Below are 23,370 nucleotides of genomic sequence, written 5' to 3' on the forward strand. Positions count from 1 at the left end.
TATTGAAAGGCCTAGACTGAATGAATATAGAGAAGACGTTTCTTCTGATAGGGGAATCTTAAGACCAGAGGACGCAGCTTCAGAATACAGGGGAATCCTTTTAGAATAGAGATTGAGAAGGAATTTCTTTATTCAGAGGGTGTAATTCATGGCCGCAGACGGATGTGGAGGGCAAGTCGTTACATATATTTAAAGCAGAATTTGATAGGTTCTTAGTCAAAGGTTATGGGGAGAAGGTTATTAGGGATAGAGAGAGATAATGGATCAGCCATGATGGATTGGCAGAGCAGAGTCAATGGGCCGAGTGGCCTAATTCTGCTTCTACATCTTTTGTCTTATTTTAAGTAAATATTTGCTTCTGTGGTATTTGAATAGATAATGTCTTACTCTGAGACTGCATCCTCAAAATCTAGATTCTATAACCTGAGAACAGAGCCTCTCACTGTCAATTCTGTTGGTTCCTCACAGTATCTCCTGAGATGATAACTTGTTTTAATTCTAGTGAATGTGGGAGAGTATCTTTCTGTGTGAAAACTGGTGAATCGATGCTGCACTGATGGGATGTTGAATATATCCTCCTATAGGTCTAGAAATAATTGTTGCACACATTGCTCCAAATTAAATCTTAGTCAAGCCCCATATAATCTCTGCAAGACTTTCTTAGTATTGTAGTTTAACACCCTTGCCATGAAGGCCAACTTGCACTGAAGTGACTCCATACTTACGTTGTATTTCATAGTGCATCCCATCAGTATAGCCCTGCACGCCAGCATTTAAGTTTGCAACTGTTGAAAAATGCTATAGTTCTGCTGTCAGTGGTTGCATAACCAGGACTTGTGATATGCTCATACAACCATCCACCACCTGCTCCCATGGCTCCACGTGAGGAGGGAGAGGGGGTGCTAAGCAGATGCTGCACCTTACTTAAGGATGATCTGCAGGCTAGCAGAGGGAGGGAGTGCCTGACACATCCTTTGGTAGAGATGTATCCCCATCCTGCCACCCACATTATCAACAAGATGTGTTAAATTCCATTATCACTAAGGTCTCTTATCTCTGTCCTTCCTAACATTTCATCTCAACCTTGCGAGTCATAGAGTACTACAGCACGAAAGCAGGCACTTCACCCAACTGGTCTATGCCGATGATAGCATTCTCCCTCTAGTCCCAATTGCTCATGTTCAGCCCACCTACCAATCTAAATACCTCTTAAATCTTGCAACTGTACCTGCCTCGATGACTTCCTCTGGCTCCTCATTCTGTAACCTTTTGTGTAGTGCCTCATCAGATGTTTTTTTTTAACATCAATATATATTACATCTACTAGCTCTTACCCCTCCCGATCAACTCTATTCGTTACTTTCTCAGAGTTCCATTAGATATTATTGAACATGATTTTCCTTTCCTATCAGAATCGGTCAGGTTTAATATCACCAGCATATGTTGTGAAATTTGTTGTTATGCGGCAGTAGTACATTGCAATAAATAATAAAAAAACTGTAAATTACAGTTAAAAATATATAAGTAAAATAAATAGTGCAAAAAAAAAGTCAGGAGGTAGTGTTCATGGGTTCAATGTCCATTCAGCAATCTGATGGCAGAGGGGAAGAACCTATTTTTGAATCACTGAGTGCATGTCTTCTCCCTTATGGTAGCAATGAGAAGAGGACATGTCCTGGGTAATGGCGAGGACATGTTCTTAATAATGGATGTCACCTCTTTGAGATTTCGCTCCTTGAAGGCGTCCTGGATGCTGGGGAGGCTAGTGTCCCTGGTGGAGCTGACTGAGTTCACAGCTCACATTACTCCACAATAGTTGTATAATCATATTAAGATTTTTGAATAATCTGTGTAATATACACAATAATTCATTCTGCTGTTGTCTCTGATTTTAAACTCTCTGGCATATATTTTCTTGTTTTCTATCTCCATTTTTGAATAGCAGTGTCATATTCACAATATCCAACTTGCTGATATTGCTCCAACATCTAGGCATTTTTGAAAGTTCACTTTTGCATCCACTATCCCCACTACCCTTAAATTCATAATTCTGTGATTCAGATCAACATGCCTGGTAGCTTCCTTGGCCTCTAATCTCTTTAATTTCAACAGTAATTTCTTCTCTGATACTAATTTATTTACATTGCCTACTGCAGTTATAGTTCCTCCATTTTTCATTTAAATTCTTCTCATCAAAATGAATGAAGTGCCTTTCGTTAAACCTTTACAGACTCTTCATCCCGCTGGATATCACAAAGTAGATCTGAGCATATAAAAAGGAGCAAACTTATTCAGCATCCTTGCTACACTGAATATTTGGAAGTATATAGATGTATTAATTCCATTTGATAATCTTTGACTGGGGAATGAGAGTCACTGCTTTAATAGGAGCAGAGACTGTTTTTTGCGATTAGCCAAGATTCTCTTTTCGTTTTAATTATTTATTAATGCTGCCAGGATCTGCAAACAGCCAGATTTGGAAAGACTTGGTATAGACTCTTTGATCCTTATTCCCCCAAAAACTCTGTATCAATCATGGGGCTTAAAGGTTAACACAAAATCCTGTGTTGAGTGGGGTTATGAGATGAATTGTGGATAGTGACAAACACAATAAAAGCTTAAACTTCATAAAATTAAAGAAATCCTACCACAACTCATGGAGGTTGATTGGGAAAATCAGCTTGGTAATGGATCTCAAGAGAGTGAGTTTGTTGAATGCCTCAGAGATGGCTTTTTAGAGCAGTTTGTCGTTGAGTGTACGAGGAGATCAGCTATAGTGGATTGGGTGTTATGTAATGAACCAGAGGCCATTAGGGAGCTTAACGTAAAAGAACCCTTAGGAACCAGTGATCACAATGTGGTTGAGTTCAACTTGAAATTTGATAGGGAGAAAGCAAAGTCTGATGTAGCAGTATTTCAGCAGAGTAAGGGAAATTACAATGGTATGAGAGAGAATTTGGCCAAAGTAAACTGGAAGGAGCTGCTGGCAGGGATGACAGCAGAGCAGCAATGGAGTGAGTTTCTGGGAAAATGAGGAAGGTGCATTTTTCAAAAATGAAGAAATACTCAAATGGTAAAACAGTACAACCATGGCTGATGAAGGAAGTCATAGCTAATGTAAAAGCAAAAGAAAAGGCATACAACAAAGCAAAAATTAGTGGGAAGAGAGAGGATTGGGAAGTTTTAAGAAACATACAGAGAGCAACTACAAAAATCATTAGAAGGGAAAAGATGAAATATGAAAGCAAGCTAGCAAATAATATCAAAGTGGATAGTAAAGTTTTTTCAACTATGTTAAAAATAAAAGAGATGAGAGTGGATTTAGGACAGCTAGAAAATGAGGCAGGAGAAATAAAAAACGAGGGACAAGGAGATGGCTGATGAACTAAATGAGTATTTTGCATCAGACGTCACTGTGGAAGACACTAGCAGTATGCCTTATGTGAAGGAAGAGAAGTGGGTGCAGTTACTATTACAAGAGAGAGCTGAAGAAAAAGCTGAAAGACCTAAAGGTACATAAGTCAGCCGGACCAGATGAACTGAAAGAAGTAGCGTTAGAGATTATGGTGGCATTAGAAATGATCTTTCAAAAAGTGCCAGAGGACTGGAAAACTGTAAATGTTACTCCACTCTTTAAGAAAGGAGAAAGGCAGCAGAAAGGAAATTCTGGACCAGTTAGTCTGACCTCCATGGTCAATTGTTAAGGATGAGGTGATGGAGTACTTGGTGACACAGGACAAGATAGTACAAAGTCAGCATGGTTTCCTTAAGGGAAAATCCTGCCTGATGATCCTGTTGGAATTCCTTGAGGAGATTACACATTATCTAGATAAAGGGGATGCAGTGGATGTTGTATATTTGGACTTCCGAATGCCTTTGACAAGGTGCCACACATGAGGCTGCTTACCAAGTTAAGAGCCCATGATATTACAGGAAAGTTACTAACACGGTTAGAGTATTGGCTGATTGGTAGGAGGCAGCGAGTGGGAATAAAAGGATTCTTTTTTGGTTGGCTGCCAGTGACTAGTGGTGTTCAGCAGGGGTCAGTGTTGGGACCACTTCTTTTTATGCTGTATATAAATGATTTAGATGATGGAATAGATGGTTTTGTTGCTAAGTTTGCAGATGATATGAAGATTGGTGGAGGGGCAGGTAGTGTTGAGGAAACAGGTAGGCTGTAGAAGGACTTAGACAGTTTAGGAGAATGGGCACGAAAGTGGCAAATAAAATACAATGTTGGAAAATGCATGGCCATGCACTTTAATAGTAGAAATAAATGTGTGGACTATTTTCTACAAGGGGAGAAAATCCAAAGGTCTGAGATGCAAAGGGACTTGGGGGTCCAAATGCAGAACACCCAAAAGGTTAATTTGCAGGTTGAGTCAATGGTGAGCAAGGCAAATGCCATGTTAGCAATCATTTCAAGAGGTTTAGAATACAAGAGCAAGGATGTGATGCTGAGGCTTTATAAGGCACTGGTGAGGCCTCACCGTGAGTATTGTGAACAGTTTTGGGCTCTTCATCTTTGAAAAGATGTGCTGGAATTGGAGAGGATGCAGAGGAGGCTCACAAGGATGATTCCAGGAATAAAAGGGTTATCATACAAGAAGCATTTGATGGCTCTGGGTCTATACTCACTGGAGTTCAGAAGGATGAAGGGGGATCTCACTGAAACCTTTTGAATGTTGAAAGGGCTAGATAGAGTTGATGTGGAAAGAATGTTTTCCATGGTGGGAGACAAGAGGAGACAGCCTCAGGATAGAGGGGCACCCTTTCGAAGCAGAAATGCGGAGAAATTTCTTTAGCCAAAGGGCGGTGAATTTGTGGAATTTGTTGCCACGTACAGCTGTGGAGGCCGGGTCATTGGGTGTATTTAAGGCAGAGATTGATAGGTTCTTGATAGGACATGGCATCAAAAGTTACAGGGAGAAGGCCGGGAACTGGAGTTGAGGAGGAGAAAAGAAAGAGTCAGCCATGATTGAATAGTGGAGCAGGCTCGATGGGCCAGAGGCTCCTATGTCTTATGGTGTAATGCTGTCTGTATAGGTTGTAAGCCAGTGGTTACCACAGTGGGAAATATTGACCCCTCCAGGAACAGTGAGAGTTTCTAAGATGACAGTAAAGATAAAGGGGGCAGTTGGAGGCACTTAGCAGCAAGAAGAGCAGCTGAGAGATTACAGGCTTAACTTAAGATGTTTATTATTTTGAACCAATTAAACATGCACACAATGTTTCCAGTCAACATTGGGGCACGGCAGGAATTTTTCCTTTGGAGAGATTGGACTAAATTGAGCCATGTTGACAGTGTGATGGCGTAACTGGCGGCATGTAGAGGGAAAATTATCGATTGACCAAAGTTGTGTGCAGCAGAAGTTGGATTGCTTGCTGTTACCATAACCAGGGAAATTGATGAGGTTATGGAACAGTATATGGACAGGAGGAAGAGGCACAATATCGGAGTGAACTTAGGGAAGGGCAGAAGTCACATACTAAAGGGGTTTTTTTTGTCATTAAAGAACCTATTGGAAAAGGACAGGAATGCGGAGAAGGTTGAACAGTTATAGGCCCTGGAGTGAGGGGCTGTGATGGTTTGTGTGCTTCATAGAACATTTCAATGCTCAATTGCTAAATCTGGAAAGCCTCATACAATTGAAGAAGAGCTGATTCTGTCAGCAGTAAGGGAAGTGCTGAGTACAGTTCTGTATAAGTCACCAGACCAGTTAATTGAAGTGATTTCACTCAGAGACAACTCTGTTCAAAGACATAAAGATGAAATATCTGAGAATGTGGAAGACACATAGAAACATAGAAAACCTACAGCACAATACAGGCCCTTCGGCCCACAAAGTTGTGCCAAACATGTCCCTACCTTAGAAATTACTAGGCTTACCTATAGCCCTCTATTTTACAAAGCTCCATGTACCTATCTAAAAGCCTTTTAAAAGACCCTATTGTATCCGCCTCCACCACCGTTGCGGCAGCCCATTCTCACACACTCACCACTCTTTGAGTAAAAAATTACCCCTGATATCTCCTCTGTACCTGCTCCCCAGCACCTTAAACCTGTGTCCTCTGTGGCAACTATTTCAACCCTGGGAAAAAGCCTCTGACTACCCACATGATCACTCTGACTACCCACTCTCATCACCTCGTACACCTCTATCAGGTCACCTCTCATTCTCCTTTGCTCCAAGGAGAAAAGGTTGAGTTCACTCAACCTATTCTCATTAGGCATGTTCCACAATCCAGGCAACATCCTTGTAAATCTCCTCTGCACCCTTTCTATGGCTCCCACATCCTCCCTGTAATGAGGCAACCAGAACTGAGCACAGTACTCCAAGTGGGGTCTGATCAGGGTCCTATATAGCTGCAACATTCCCTCCCTGCTCCTAAATTCAATTCCACGATTGACGAAGGTCAATACACCATACGCCTTCCTAACCACAGAGTCAACCTGCACAGCTTGGACTCGGACCCCAAGATCCCTCTGATCCTCCACACTGCCATTAATACTATATTCTGTCATCATATTTGACCTACCAAAATGAAACACTTCACACTTATCTGGGTTGAACTCCATCTGCCAATTCTCAGCCCAGTTTTGCATCTTATCGATGTCCCACTGTAACCTCTGACAGCCCTCCATACTATCCACAACACCTCCATCCTTTGTGTTCTCAGCAAACTTACTAACCCATCCCTCCACTTCCTCATCCAGGTCATTTATAAAAATCACGAAGAGTAAGGGTCCCAGAACAGATCCCTGAGGCACTCCACTGGTGACCGACTCCATGCAGACTATGACCCGTTTACCACCATTCTTCACCTTCTGTGGGCAAGCCAGTTGTCCCCTTGGATCCCATGCCTCCTTACTTTCTCAATAACCTTTGCATGGGGTACCTTATCAAATGCCTTGCTGAAATCTATATACACTACATCTGCTGCTCTACCTTCATCAATGTGTTTAGTCACATCCTCAAAAAATTCAATCAGGCTTGTAAGGCATGGCCTGCCCTTGACTACTCCTAATCATATTATACCTCTCCAAATGTTCATAAATCCTGCCTCTCAGGATCTTCTCCATCAACTTGCCAACTACTGAGGTAAGACTCACTGGTCTATAATTTCCTGGGCTATCTCTACTCCCTTTCTTAAATAAAGGAACAACATTCGCAACCCTTCAATCCTCCGGAACCTCTCTCTTCCCCATTGATGATGCAAAGATCATCGCCAGAGGCTCATCAATCTCCTCCCTCACCTCCATGGGCTATATCTCATCCAGTCCCAGCGACTTATCCAACTTGATGCTTTCCAAAAGCTCCAGCACATCCTCTTTCTTAATATTCACATTCTCATTCTTTTCAGTCTGCTGCAAGTCATCACTAAGATCCTTTTCCATAGTGAATATTGTGCAATATACTTAGGACAACAGAATTTGTTCTACAATTGGATGAGTCAACTTTGCCAGGCAACGAATCTTTGCTTTTTGGTTATGTTCACTTCATAAAAGGTGAAAGCATGATTCAAGCCTCCCTGAGAAAAAGAAAGAATATCAGATGCCGATCTTCAAGTATACTGTGCCCACCTGGGTGAGGTCCATAAAGTCAGGTCAGAGAGATTCAGGATCTTACAATCTTCTCTCGATCTAAATTCCAGATTGGGTCATAAATCTATTCTAATAAGGTATTAATAGGAAGGGTGGAGGAAGAACTGATCTCACTACAAAATGATTGAACTGATGTCAAGATTCAAAAAATCGAAGACTTTTGGTTGCAGAAAGATATCTCTGAGCATTATTCTGTGCTGTGGAAAAATGTCACGATGTTCTTAATGGATGTTCCAACATCATATTTAGTGGAGGGCAGTTTCAGTGCAGTCTTGAAAACAGTTCATCATGTTTGTGAAGTATTGTGTAATTCCAAAAGTTGAATATGGATTATGATTAATGTATTTGAAGACAAACAGCTGGAGTTTGTATCTATTATTCAGCATATCAAGCATATTAGCTATATTACTATGCGAAAGTATACTTACAATGTGTTGCTTCCCCAGAATGAAAGGGAAGAGAATTAATTCAGGAAAATAAAATGATCTTACACCGTTACTTTAATTTCCTGTTTCATGTGTTTTTTTGTCAATGTCCAGTTGACTAACAAATCTTTACCACCCATTCCCTATGTTCAAAGTATTTAGCAGGTCCAGCAGCATCTGTAGAAAGAGAAATAAAATTAATGTTTCACTCTGAGACTTTAGTCAGAACTGGAAGAGGATGCTCTATGTTATATATAGCCTTGTCACTAATAGAGAGGAAAAAAGAAACTGCAAATACTGGAATCTGGAGCAACACAGAAAAAGCTGGAGACACTCAATGCATCAGGCAATATCTATAGAGAGAAATAGTCAATGTATTGGCTTGAGACCATTGATCTGGACTGTCATAATAAAGACTGCCTTCCTTCATTCATGGGATTTGAAGCCTGCTGGTGATATTGTGGGCTGTCCAGAATTGCCTCTAAACTAAGCAGGCAGTCAAGAGTCAATCCATGTATGTGTGGTCTCCAGCCCATGTTCTCTAATATTCTACCCAGTAAAATATTCATTCTTGTGTACAATTCTTTCTGTGGCCTCACACACACAAAATACTGGAGGAACTCAGCAAGTCAAGCGTCGTCTGTGGAGAGAAGTGAACAATTGACATTTTGAGCCAAGACTATCTGGGATCCTTTTATGATCTAGCCACTTTCAACATCTGCTACGTTTTCATTGCTCCAAGATCACTACATCCAGTCAAGATGAGGGGCCTCAACAAAAAAAGTTGACTGTCCATTTCCATCCGTAGATGCTGCCTGATCCACTGAGTTCTTCTAGGATTTTGTGTGCTGTTCAAAGAGAGAAAATACCTTATTCTCAGGAGGTGGAGAAGTGATGAGCAGAATCAAGAAAATCGTTCTGATAAAATGGGACCGGATGAGTTAATGGTGCAGTTAGAATCAGATTAGCTGAATATTTTCAGTATTAACATTCAGAATGTTTCTATGGGATAAATCTCCTGGACCTGATGGAATGCACCCTTGGGCTCAGAAGGAAGTAGCTGGAGAAATTGCGGCGGCATTAATGATGATCTTCCAAGAATTGATAGATTCTGACGTTGTACCGGATGACGGGAAAATAGCAAATGTTGCTCCGCTATTTATGAGGGGTGGGAGGCAGCAGGAAGGATACTGTAGACCTGTTAGCCTGACATCAGTGGTTGGGAAGTTGTTGGAATTGATAGTGAGGAATGAGATTACAGAAAACCTGGGGGCACATGACAAGGTTTCCTGAAAGGAAAATCCTGCCTGAAAACCTACTGCAATTCTTTGGGGAAATTACAGGCAGGGTAGACAAAGGAGATGAAGTAGGTGTGGTGTACTTGGATTTTCAGAAGGCCTTTGACAATGAAGCCGTTTAGCAAGATAAGAGCCCATGGAATTACAGGGAAATTACTAGCATGGGTGGAGCATTGGTTGATTGGCAGAAAGCAGAGAGTAGCAATAAAAGGATCCTATTCTGGCTGGCTGCTGGTTGCCACTGGAGCTCCACAGGGGTCAGTGTTGGGACCGCTGCTTTTTACAATGTATGTTAATGATTTGGATTACGGTATCAATGGATTTGTGGATAAATTTGCTGATGAAACAAAGATAGGTGGAGGGGTTGGTAGTGTTGAGGAAACAGAGAGCCTGCAGAGAGACTTGGATAGTTTAGGGGAATGGGCAAAGTAGTGGCAAATGAAATACAATGTGGGGAAGTGTATGGTCATGTACTTTGGTGGAAGAAATAAACAGGCAGATTATTATTTAGATTGGGAGAGAATTCAAAATGCAGAGATGCGAAGAGACTTGGGAGTCCTTGTGCAAGATACCCAAAAGGTTAACCTCCAGGTTGAGTCAGTTGTGAAGAAGACGAATGCAACGTTGGCATTCATTTCTAGAGGTATAGAATATAAGAGCAGGGATGTGATGTTGAGACTCTTAAGGCACTCATGAGACCACATGTGGAGTATTGTGTGCAGTTTTGGGTTCCTTATTTTAGTAAAGATATACTGACATTGGAGAGGGTTCAGAAAAGATTCTGGAGAATGATTCCAGGAATGAAAGGGTTTTGCATGAGGAACGTCTGGCAGCTCTTGGGCTGTATTCCCTGGAGTTCAGAGAATGAGGGGGATCTCATAGAAACATTCCGAATGTTAAAAGGCCTGAACAGATTAGATATGGCAAAGTTATTTCCCATGGTAAGGGATTCTAGGACAACAGGGCATGACTTCAGGATTGAAGGATGTCCATTTAGAACTGAGATGCAGAGAAATTACTTTAGTCAGAGGGTGGTAAATCTGTGGAATTTGTTGCCATGAGCGGCTGTGGAGGCCAAGTCATTGGGTGTATTTAAGGCAGAGATTGATAGATTCTTGATTAGCCAGGGCATCAAAGGGTATGGAGAGAAGGCAGGGGAGTGGGGATGACTGGAAGAATTGGATCAGCCCATGATTGAATGGCAGAGCAGACTCAATGGGATGAATAGCCTACTTCTGCTCCTACATCTTATGGTCCTATATAGTATTCCTGTACTTCAATGATGTACCTGCTTGAATAATGATGTAGGTAACATAAAAGTTCCTCTTTTTTTTGTAAATGTTATTAAGGAACCTCCCATGACTGGAGACTTCGCTGTGATGCTGTGGACATGTACTATACATTGTTTGGCCTCAGCCGACCCTCATGCCTTCCTCTACCGGAATTGGGCCTTGTTCTCAACTTGAAGGAAAAGAAGACTGTGCTGAATCCTATTATTATTCCTGAGACAGGAGGAAGTGGCCAAGAAACTTTGGGCGGTGCAAGCATGCATGGATTAATACCTGGCTTCCAGATTAATGTAAGGAAACTATGTATTTTCTATCTTTTCATATCTGTGATAAGAAATGCTGCAAAAAAAACCTTTCTTCATTTAGACTGAGGTTCCCAACCTGGAGTTCATGGACCCCCTCAGTTAATGGTAAGGCTCCATAAAACAGGTTACAGATTTACCTGTAAGGAGGCAGTCGAGTCAATCTATTTACCTCGTATTCTACCTTGTGAACTACTACTTATGTATTGTTCCTTCCATGGCCAAGACAATTTCTATATCTGCATCATCCTAAAGACCTTTCATCCTTCTAAGACAGGGTTTTCAACCTGTTTTATGCCATGGACTGCACTGTTTCCCAACCACCTTCCTATCTTAACTAATATACTGTGGGAAAGTCTTAGGCACCCTATCTATCTATCTATCTATCCATCATATATGTAATGTGCCTAAGAGTTTTGCACAGTACTGTGTGTAGGTACTTTTTTTTTGAAGAAGAGGGCATGTCCTGGGTGATGGCAGTCCTCGATGATGAATGCTGCTTTTTTAAGGCATCACCTTTTAAAGATGTTCTTGATGCTGGGCAGTCTAGTACCCATGATGGAGCTGGTTGTGTTTACACAGCTTTTTCCAACCCTGTGTAGTGGCTCCTCCATAACATATGGTGATGTAACCCAATATCCCTCCCATCCTACCAATACATTAACAGTTTTGGTGTTAGTTGACCCAGCCTGAACATCTGGATTTCTTGTTAGGTCCTTCTAAAATCAGTTCTCTTTTGTTTAAATCTCATAAGACATAGGAGCTGAATTAGACCATTTGACCCACTGAATTGCAACACTATTCCATCATGACTGATTTATTATCCCTCTTAACCCCATTCTCTTGTCTTCTCCCCGTAACCTTTGAAACCCTTACTAATTAAGCATCTATCAACCTTCACTTTAAATATGCCCAGTGACTTAGCCTCCACGGTCTTCTGTTGCAATGTGTTCCACAGATTCACCACCCTGTGGCTAAAGAAATCTCTCCTCATCTCTGTTTTACATTATTAGTTATTTTTGTCTATTTGCATTGGATGTTAACTGAATGAAACATTCTCTCTCTGAGCTTTGTACCATTCTAAGTGATTCCGCCTGCTATACTTTACCCAGTTTTTTCTTTCCACTCTGAGGGTGGCAGAACAACACCTGAAATTCCATCTAGCTAGCCTTAAACCTGATGGCATGAACTTCAATTTCTCCTTCCAGTAATATTTTTCCCTCTTTTTTTTCTCTTTTCCCCTCCTCTTTCATCTTCTATTTCCCACTCAGGCCTCTTACCTCTTCTCACCTTCCCATTAGATTCCTTCCAATCCCAGCCTTTTACCTTTCCCACCCACCTAGCTTTACCCATCACCTTCCAGCTAGTCCTGCTTCCCCTCCACCCACTTTTTTATTCTGGCATCATTCCCTTTCCTTTTCAGTTCTGAAGAAGGGTCTTGGTCCAGAACATCGATTATTCATTCATTTCCATAGATGCTGCTTGACCTGCTGAGTTCTTCCAGTATTTTGTATGTGTTGCTCTAGATTTCCAGCATCTGCAGAATCTCTGGTGCTTTTCTCTTAATCATCTGTTTTCCCCCTTTCAGTTGCTAACAATTCTCCGATGTATTTTGTTACAGGGAAAAATAATGATCTTTTTCTTCAGCATTTGAAGTTTTTTTCTGAATACAGTGGCATGCAAAAGTTTGGGCACCCCTGGTCAAAATTTCTGTTACTGTGAATAGTTGAGCGTGAAGCGTAGAATCAAATATCGCTGTGATGATTGTACGCTCTAGTATCAATTGTTTGGCGACAGTAAAGTAAGTAGTTGAGTAGATGAACTGATCTCCAAAAGTCATAAAGTTAAAGATGAAGCATTCTTTTCAACATTTTAAGCAAGATTAGTGTATTATTTTTCTTTTGTACAATTTTAGAGTGGGGAAAAAAGAAAGGAGCATCATGCAAAAGTTTGGGCACTCTAAGAGATTTGAGCTCTCAGATAAATTTTACCAAGGTCTCAGACCTTAATTAGCTTGTTAGGGCTATGGCTTGTTCACAGTCATCGTTAGGATAGGCCAGGTGATGCAAATTTCAAAGCTTTATAAATACCCTGACTCCTCAAGCCTTGTCCCATCAATCAGCAGCCACGGGCTCCTCTAAGCAGCTGCCTAGCACTCTGAAAATTAAAATAAATGATGCCCACAAAGCAGGAGAAGGCTATAAAAAGATAGCAGAGTGTTTTCAGGTAGCCGTTTCCTCAGTTTGTAATGTAATTAAGAAATGGCAGTTAACAGGAACGGTGGAGGTCAAATTGAGGTCTGGAAGACCAAGAGAACTTTCCAAGAGAACTGCTCGTAGGATTGCTAGAAAGGCAAATCAAAACCCCTGTTTGACTGCAAAAGACCTTCAGGAAGATGTAGCAGACTCTGGAGTGGTGGTGCATTGTTCTACTGTGCAGCAACACCTGCACAAATATGACCTTCATGGAAGAATCATCAGAAGAAAACCTTTCCTGCATCTTCACCACAAAATTCAGCATCAGAAGTTTGCAAAGAAACATCTAAACAAGCCTGATGCATTTTGGAAACAAGTCCTGTGACTGATGAAGTTAAAATAGAACTTTTTGGCTGCAAGGAGCAAAGGTATGTTTGAAGAAAAAAGGGTGCAGAATTTCATGAAAAGAACACCTCTCCAACTGTTGAAGCACAGGGATAGATTGATCATGCTTTGGGCTTGTGTTGCAGCCAGTGGCACGGGGAATATTTCACTGGTAGAGGGAAGAATGAATTCAATTAAATACCAGCAAATTCTGGAAGTAAACATCACACCATCTGTAAAAAAGCTGAAGATGAAAAGAGGATGGCTTCTACAACAGGATAATGATCCTAAACACATCTCAAAATCCACAATGGACTACCTCAAGAGGCACAAGCTGTAGGTTTTGCTATGGCCCTCACATCTCGAAAATCTGTGGATAGACCTCAAAAGAGCAGTGCATGCAAGGCAGCCCAAGAATCTCACAGAACTAGAAGCCTTTTGTAAGGAAGAATGGGCAAAAATCCCCCTAACAAGAATTGAAAGACTCTTAGCTGGCTACAGAAAGCATTTACAAGCTGTGACATTTGTCAAAGTACTGACCATGTAGTGTGCTCAAACTTTTACTTCGGGCCCTTTTCCTTTTTTGTTATTTTGAAACTGTAAAAGATGGAAATAAAAAGAAGTCTTGCTTAAGATATTAAAGAAATGTGTCTTCTTTAACTTTATGCTTTTTGGAAATCAGGTCATCTTTTACTCGCTTAGCTATTCACAGCAACAGAAATTTTGACTAGGGTGCCCAAACTTTTGCATGCCACTGTATCTGCTTTTCCTTTGATTTAATTCATTGCAGTTTTGAACTGTGTTGGATTAGTTACAAGACCAAAGGTTATTTTTCCATGTTTGTTTGCTTTATGAAATTTGGCATGCTTCAGTACAGCCACAAAGGTTTCCCATCTGTAGGCTTGGTTCTGGTAAACTCTGCAGTTCCAGCCAGTTTCAGATTTATGTTTTATTTTGAATCGTCTGGAACTTTTCCAGTGACCAGTATCCTTAAACCCTCTTTGCTGCCTTTCATCTTTGCATAGATCATTACACATTTTTTCCTCCCAATTTTCATGTTATCTTAAAAGCTCCTTGTTGTTCCTAGTTAAAGTGCCCAGTACAGTGTCACCGTTAATCAAATAGCCCTGTCTGGGGTTATTAATGTGTAATCAGCAGCCTGTGAATTGCAAAGGGGCATTATATATCTAGTCCTGACGAAGGGTCTCGGACCGAAACATCGACAGTGCTTCTCCTTATAGATGCTGCCTGGCCTGCTGTGTTCCAACAGCATTTTGTGTGTGTTGTTATACACCAAGTGTATGTTCGTGGTCTTCTACTGATGCGGTAGCCCATCCACTTCAAGGTTTGATGCGTTGTGCGTTCAGAAATGTTCTTCTACACACCACTGTTGTAACGCGAGGTTATTCGAGCTACTATTGCCTTCCTGTCAGCTTCAACCAGCCAGTCTGGCCATTCACCTCTCTCATTACCAAATCATTTTCACCCTGCAATTCAATGGATGCTTTTGTTTCTCACACCATTTTCTGTAAACTCTAGAGACCTGTGCGTGAGAATCCCAGGAGATGAGCAGTTACTGAGATACTCAAAACCACCCTGTCATTCCACCATCAAAATCACTTCAATCACATTTCCTCCCCACTCTGATTTTTGGTCTGAACAACTGAATCTCTTAACCATGTCTGAATGCTTTTATGCATTAATTGCTGCCACAATGATCAGCTGATTGGATATTTACAGTGAAAGAGCAGGTGTACAGATGTACCCAATAAAGTGGTCAGACTTCTGATATTCTTGTGAAAAGGCAGGTTGCCCCTCAAGAGTGTTGGTGCGTGGCCTAGTGGGCAAGGCATCAGACTAGTAACCTGAAGGTCACTGGTTCGAGCCTCAGCTGAGGCAGCACGTTGTGTCCTTGAGCGAGGCACTTAACAACACATTGCTCTGCGACGTCACCGGTGCCAAGCTGCATGGGTCCTAGTGCCCTTCCCTTGGACAACATCGGTGGCGTGGAGAGGGGAAGGCCTGCAGCTTGGGCAACTGCCTGTCTCCCATACAACCCTGCCCAGGCCTGTGCCCTGGAAACTCCAGGTACAGATCCATGGTCTCTTGAGACCGATGGATGCCACCACCTCAACCTACCCTAACTGAGAAGAAATTTTATATCTGCACATGAAGTCATTTATTCTCGTTTCAAAGTTAAAGTTGGTACTTCATGGCACAAATTTCTTTATAATGACATCTGAAGAAATCAGCTTGGTTGGTGTTGACCATGGATGGTATCTGCGTGATGGGCAATCCAAGGCAGTATGATGTGGAGAGCAAGCTGTTACCCCAGTAACAGGCTGCCCCCTCCACACAGCTGATGAATCCAAAGGAACAGCAGAGACCGATACAGATTGGCATCAGTGGTGTCACAGGAGTTGCCAGAAGGCTATGAACCCAGCATAGGACTGCCTTAGGGACTGAGGCTCCAGTCTTTTCCTCGAAGCTTCCTCCCGAAGCCTTCCCAGTGTGTGGATATAGACACAAGGCAGCAGAGGTTTGAGTTCAGAGTTTTCCTTCTTCTCGATGAGCTGCCAACCACAGTTGACGAGTCTCATCTGCTCAAAGTGACTGGTTTTAAGACACCAGTAATCAGCCTTTGCCCCTTCTCCTGTCAGTAGAAACAGTTCCACCAGGCTTCATAGCTAAGCTACACTTGAAGACCAGGAGCTGGACTTGATTGTCAGAGGCTATTTGAAATGCACATCATTTGAAGCATTTAATAGGTAGTGGGAGCTTATACCTACTACCACCACAGCTATAATAACTTTAAGGCCCCAAGACAGGAATATCCATAGAGCTCTTCAACCCTACTGTATTACTCATTAACTTATCTGATCCTATGCCACAAGTCCACTGTTACTTAATTACTATTTCTAATTATTTTAGTGGTCAAAATATTTTGTACTCAGGCTTGGGTCAGTTAGGCAGCACGGTACTATAACGCTATTACCCCGCCAGCTATCCGGGTTCAATGCTGCCACTATCTGTAAGGGGTTTGTATATCCTCCCATGACTGCGTGGGTTTCCTCTCTCATTGCAAAGATGTACGGGTTAGTAATTGGTCACATATGTTTGCAATTAGGTGACATGGGTTTGTTGGGCCAGAAAGTCGTGTTACCATGCTGTATCTCTTAAAGCAGAAAACAACTGAGTATCCATAACTCTCTGTGAAAATATTTCCAACTCTCAAAGTAAAAAGTTCAAAGTAAATTTATTATCAAACTAGATGTATGTCACCATATACAACCCTGAGATTCATTGTCCTGTGGGCTACTCAATAAATCCGATAGCCATAATGGGGGTCAATGAAAGACCACACCATCAGTGCAATAACCAGTGTGCAGAAGACAACAAACTGTGAAAATGCAAAAAGAAATTACAAAAAGGAGTAATAATAATAATAATAGATGCAATAAATATCAAAACATGAGCTGAGTCCTTGAAAGTCAATTAATGGGTGTGAGAACAGGTCAGTGATGGGGCAAGTGAAGTTGAGTGAGTTCCCTTTTGGTTCAAGATCCTGATTGTTGAGGGGTAATAACTGTTCCTGAATTTGGTGATGCCCTGAGGCTCCTGTGCCACCTTCTTGTTGGCAGCAGTGAGAAGGAAGCGTACCCTGAGTGGTGAGGGTTCCTGATGATAGATGCTGCTTTCCCATGGTAGTGTTCCATGTGGATGTGCTTAGTAGTGGGGAGGGCATAATGGACTGGGCCGGATTGTACTTTGTGTAGGCTTTTCTGTTCAAGGCCATTGGTGTTTCCACACTAGGCCATGATGCAACCAGTCAATATACTCTCCACTACTCATCCATAGAAATTTGTTGAACTTTTAGATATCGTGCCAAATTTTCACAAACTTCTAAGGAAGTAGAAGTACTGTCCTGCTTTCTTTGTAATTGCACTTATCTAATCCTGATCTCTTGATGAGGACTGGCTCATGGAACTCCAGTTTCCTCCTCTTGGTCAATAATCAGCTCCTTAGTTTTGCTGACATTGAGCAGGAGGTGGTTTTATCACCAGTCAGATTTTCAATCTCCCTCCGAAATGCAGATTCGTCGCCACCTTGGAATCGGCCTACTACAGTGGTATCATCAGCAAAACTAAATGTGGCATTGGAACTGTGCTTAGCCACACAGTCGTGTGTAGAACAAGCAGAGCAAAGGACTAAGCACACAGCCTTGCTGATGGACATTGTGGAGGAGATGTTGCCAATCTGAACTTGCTGGGATCTGCAGCTGGGAAATCAAGGATCCAATTACACATGGAGGTATTGAGGCCAAGGTCTTGAAGCTTATTGATTAGCTTTGAGGAAATGATAGTATTGACTGCTGAACAGTAGTTGATAAGGAACATCCTGATGTACGCATCTTTGCTATCTAGATGTTCCAGGGTTGAGTGAAGAGCCAATGACATGGCATCTGCTGTGGGCCTGTTGTGCTGGTAGGCAAATTGGAGCAGATCCAAGTCGCTTCTCAGGCAGGAGTTAATACGTTTCATCACCAGGCTCTCAAATCACTTCATCAGAGTGGACGATAGCCATTGAGGCAGGTTACCACGTTCTTCTTAGGCACTGGTATACTTGAAGTAGGTGGCTACCTCAGATTGCAAGTGAGAGGTTAAAGATCTCAGTGAATGCTCCAGCTAGTTGAACAGCACGGATCTTTGGTACTCGACCAGGTACCCCATCTGGGCTGATTGCTTCCGTCCTGTAGGGTGCTCTCATGTCAGCTTCAGAGCCCGAAATGACAAGGTCATTGGGGGCTGTGGCCTGAAGGTTCCTCAATGTTTTGACTGTCAAAGTGAACATAGAAGGCATTGGGCTCATCTGGAAGTGAAGCCCTGTTGTCACCTGTGATGCTTGATTTCACTTTGTAGGAGGATATAGCATTCAAGCCCTGCCACAGTTGTCGAGCATCCTACATTGATTCACGTTTAGAAAGGAGTTGCCACTTTGCCCATAAGATGGCTTTCCAGAGATTGTAACTGTCTTGGTCACCAGATTTGAATGCCTCTGATCTGGCTCTCAGCAGATTCCGGATCACATGGTTTATCCAGGGCTTTAGGTTGGGAAAGTCTCTGAATGATTTTGTGGGGAGACACTCATCTATGACTGTCTTTATAACTTCTGTGACAACCACTCAGTATTCATTCAGATCCACGGATGAGTCCTTGAACACGGCCCATGCCACTAACTCGAAGCAATCCCATAGCCACCCCTCAGCCTCCTGCAACCACCTCTTTATTGTCCTAATCTCTGGAGCCTTGCTCTTCAGCCTCTGCCTGTTTGCAGGTAGGAGAAGACAGCCAAGTGATCCGATTTCCCAAAATACAGTCTGGGCATGGAATGGTAGGAATTCCTTATCTTAGAATAGTAGTGGTCTAGTGTGTTGGGATCTCTGATCCTACAGGTTATTTGCTGATTGAATATGGGGAGGGATTTCCTCAAATAAGCCTGATTGAAATCCTCAATAATGATATAAAATACGTCAGTGTAGACTGTTCCTGGCCCCCACCACCTTATTTTGACCATGGGTGTCCAGTCCCTATATACCTCCATCCCCCACCAGGAAGGTCTCAAAGCTCTCCACTTCTCTTTGGATTCCAGACCTAACCAGTTCCCCTCTACCACCACTCTCCTCTGTGTAGCGGAATTAGTCCTTACTCGTAATAATTTCTCCTTTGGCTCCTTCCACTTCCTCCAAACTAAAGGTGTTGCCATGGGCACCCGTATGGGTCCCAGCTATGCCTGCCTTTTTGTTGGCTTTGTGGAACAGTCCATGTTCCAAGCCTACACTGGTATCTGTCCCCCACTTTTCCTTCGCTATATTAATGACTTCATTGGCGCTGCTTCCTGCACACATGCTAAGATCGTTGACTTTATTAACTTTGCGTCCAACTTTCACCCTGCCCTCAAATTTACCTGGTTCATTTCCGACACCTCCCTCCCCTTTCTTGATCTTTCTGTCTGTATCTCTGGAGACAGCTTACCTACTGATGTCTACTATAAGCCTACGGACTCACAGCTACCTGGACTATTCCTCTTCTCACCCTGTCTCTGCAAAAATGCCATCCCCATCTCACAATTCCTCCCTCTCTGCCGTATCTGCTCTCAGGATGGGGCTTTTCATTCCAGGACGGAGGAGATGTCTTCCTTTTTTAAAGAAAAGAGCTTCCATTCCTCCACCATCAACTCTGCTCTCAAATGCATCTCTCCCTTTCACGCACATCTGCTCTCACCCCATCCTACTGCCACCCCACTAGAGATAGAATTCCCCTTGTCCTCACCTACAACCCCACCAGCCTCCAGATCCAACATATAACTCTCCGTAACTTCTGCCACCTCCAACGGGATCCCACCATCAAGCAAATCTCCCTCCCCACCTTCTGCTTTCCGCAAGGATTGCTCCCTACGCAACTCCCTTGTCCATTCGTGTTCCCCCCCCTCCCCCCCACATCCCTTCCCACCGATCTCCCTCCTGGCACTTATCCTTGTAAGCGGAACAAGTGCTACACCTGCCCTTACACTTCCTCCCTCACCACCATTCAGGGCCCCAGACAGTCCTTCCAGGTGAGGTGACACTTCACCTGTGAGTCGGCTGGTGTGGTATACTGCGTCCGGTGCTCCTGGTGTGGCCTTCTATATATTGGTGAGACCTGACGCAGGCTGGGAGACCGTTTCACTGAACACCTATGCTCGGTCTGCCAGAGAAAGCAGGATCTCCCAGTGGCCACACATTTTAATTCCACGTTCCATTCCCATTCCGATATGTCAATCCATGGCTTCCTCTACTGTCAAGATGAAGCCACACTCAGGTTGGAGGACAAACACCTTATATACCGGCTGGGTAGCCTCCAACCTGATGGCATGAACATTGATTTCTCTAACTTCTGTTAGACTGTACTTCTTCCTATAGATTCTGCCTGGCCTGCTCTGTTCCACCAGCATTTTGTGTGTGTTGTATGTGATGCAATCTGCTGGGTTTATTGACTTCATTTTGAGGTAGCTCTCCAGTTTTGAATGGGAAGTCTATGATTCAGGTTCTGCACCAATAACTGAGTACAAAACAGCATGGAATCTTGGGAAAAGTTCTGATGAAGGGTCTCGGCCTGAAACAGAACTGTTTACTCTTTGCCATAGATGCTGCCTGGCCTGCTTAGTTCTTCCAGTATTTTGTGTGTGTTGCATGTTACCTCGTTATTTTCCTAAATTAATAGAAACTTTTTTTTTTGCAATTGTAACTAATGCTGTCTCATACCTTAATTTTTTACCTTTTCTATTGATCTTTTAATGATTCTTTGGTGTTTTACTCTCTGTTCAATCTTCAGCCCTGCTCCCAATTCATTTTTGGTTAACCATGGCATTGGTCATTCTTTGTTAGAATATAACTATTCCAAATACTCTTAAAATCCTTTTCAGTGTCCGTCACTGTTTCTCAATTGACTGATCAACTAATCTACTTCACCAACATTTTAGCTGACTTTTCACCTAGTCACCTAATTGCCCTTGTTTAATTTTTAAATGTCAACCTTGAGCCCATTCCGTTCTTCTACAGGCTAAATGTAAAATTTCTGTGAATGATGTTCATTTCTGCCTAGGTGTATTTTTGCCATGAGATCATTAATTAATCCTACCTCATTGCATTCTACCAGGCTTACTGATGAAGGATCTCAGCCAGAAATGTCATCTCTTTATTCCTTTCCATAGATACTGCCCGAGCTGCTGAGCTCCTCCAGCATTTTGTGTGTTACTACAGTCTTGTTTTTGATTGGCTGTGAACTTGCCATCCATCAATAAAGACCCCCACTATATAGACTATGCTCTCTTCTTGATGAAGGGTCTCAGCCTGAAACATTGACTGTTTACTTTTTTCCAAAGGTGCTGCCTGATCTTCTGAGTTCTGCCAGCATTTTGTGTTTGTGTGTGTGTGTGTGTGTGCTAGTACGTGTGCGCGCGTTTGGATTTCCAGCATCCGTAAATTTCTCATCTTCATGCTCTCTTCTTGCTACAATTATCGGGCAGGAGATACAGAAGCCCTTGGTCCCACACCACCAGGTTCAGGAACAGTTACTACCCTTAAAACATCAGGCTCTTTCCACAACCTACATATTCACTTTCCAGGACTCTAAACTCTTGTTCTCAGTATTTTTTATTTGCTTACTTTGTCTTCTTTCGCACATTGATTTAATTAAGTTTTTAATTAAGTTTTAAAATATCCCTCCCCCTCCTTTCTTCTTCTATTCCCCACTCTGCCTCTTCTTACCTGTCTAATACCTCCCAGTGAGTCTCCTTCTCCTTCCCTTTCTTTGTGTGTGTTGCTTTAATTATGTATGTGTTTTATAGATACTGTTGTATTTCCTTATTTTTGCTGTGAGTTCCTGCAAGAAAAAGAATCCAGAGCTAGTACATTGTAATATATAAGTACTCTGATAATAAGTTTACCTTGAAAGTTGATTTGATGTTTCGAATTTGCATGTAGATTAACATCTTCCGTGATTATCACCCTATCTCTGACAAACTCTCACTAATTTTACTTTATTCTCCATCTTACTGTGTGGTTTAGAGCCAGTACACTAGTCCTATCAGTAGTTTCTTTCCTTTTCTAATTGTCATCTTCATCCAAACAACTTCAACATCCAGGTTTCTTGAACTTACAGTAAGTCATCCTTTTTAATGCACCAAGGTATCATTCTTTATTTTTCCTTTTGAAATGCTTTATCTGTGAAGCATTTATAGAGATCTTGAATCAGAATCAGGTTTATTATCACTGACATGTGTTGTGAAATTTGTTGTCTTGCAGCAGCAGTATAGTGCAATGCATAAAAATACTATAATTTATAATAAGGGTGTATTAAAAAAATTAAATAGTACAAAAAAAAAACAAAAAATACTAGGCAGTGTTCATGGGTTCATTGTCCATTCAGAAATCTGATGGCAGAGGGGAAGAAGCTGTTCCTAAAATATTGAGTGCATGTCTTGTAGTTCCAGTGTCACCTCTTTGATTGTAACAATGATAAGAGGGCATGTCCTTAACGATGGGTGCCTTCTTTTTGAGGCATTGCCTTTTGAAGGTGTCCTCGATGCTGGGGAGTCATGATGGAGCTAGCTGAGTTTACAACCCTTTGCAGATTTTTCCAATCCTGTGCAATGCTCCCTCCATACCAGATGGTGATGTAACCAGTTAGAATGCTTTCCACAGCACATTGCAGAAATTTGGTCATTTTTGGTGACATACCAAATCTCTTCTAATGAAATGCATCCACTGCCTTGCTACCATCAATGTTTTGGGCCCAGGATAGATCTTCAGAGATGTTGACACCCAGGAATCTTGAAATGGCTCACCCTTTCCAATGCTAACCTCTTAATGAGGACTGGCATGTCCTCCCACTGATTCCGCACCCTGAAGTCCACAATCAATTCCATGGTTTTACTAACTTTGAATACAAGGTTGTTGTAGCAATACAACTCAACCAGCTGATCTATCTCACTATATACACCTCCTCATCACCATCTGAAATTCATTGGCAAATTTATAGATGACTTTTGAGCTGTGATTGACCACACAGTCATGGGTGTAGAGTGCACACATCCTTGAGGTGCACCTTTGTTGGTTGTCAGCAAGGAGCTGTCAAACTGTGAAAGATGTATTATTATGAACATGAGTTCTTTCTCAGGAGGAAGATCATCTTGCTAAGGACCCTGCATCCACTATACCTGGAGCGCAGAGTGTGAAGAGAAAAGCCGAGACTCCACTTGGCTCTCCACTGGAACCTGGCCAAGTTCTGGAAAAAGATGAAGACAACAGCAAAGTTAAACTAAAAATCAAAGT

The 23,370-nt window shown here is 42.2% G+C and overlaps 1 protein-coding gene across 2 annotated transcripts in view; it reads left to right on the forward strand.

The window, feature by feature from the left end:
- taf2 (TAF2 RNA polymerase II, TATA box binding protein (TBP)-associated factor) overlaps positions 1-23,370 on the forward strand; it is a 108,152-nt gene that overhangs the window by 74,882 nt on the left and 9,900 nt on the right. For both annotated transcript variants that reach the window (XM_059984745.1, XM_059984739.1), the window contains exons 23-24: positions 10,679-10,908; positions 23,216-23,368. In XM_059984745.1, coding sequence (XP_059840728.1) covers positions 10,679-10,908; positions 23,216-23,368 — 383 coding nt within the window. The remainder of the gene's footprint in view (positions 1-10,678; positions 10,909-23,215; positions 23,369-23,370) is intronic.

Source organism: Hypanus sabinus, chromosome 1 (assembly GCF_030144855.1).
Source record: "Hypanus sabinus isolate sHypSab1 chromosome 1, sHypSab1.hap1, whole genome shotgun sequence".
NCBI classification, from domain to species: Eukaryota; Metazoa; Chordata; class Chondrichthyes; order Myliobatiformes; family Dasyatidae; genus Hypanus; species Hypanus sabinus.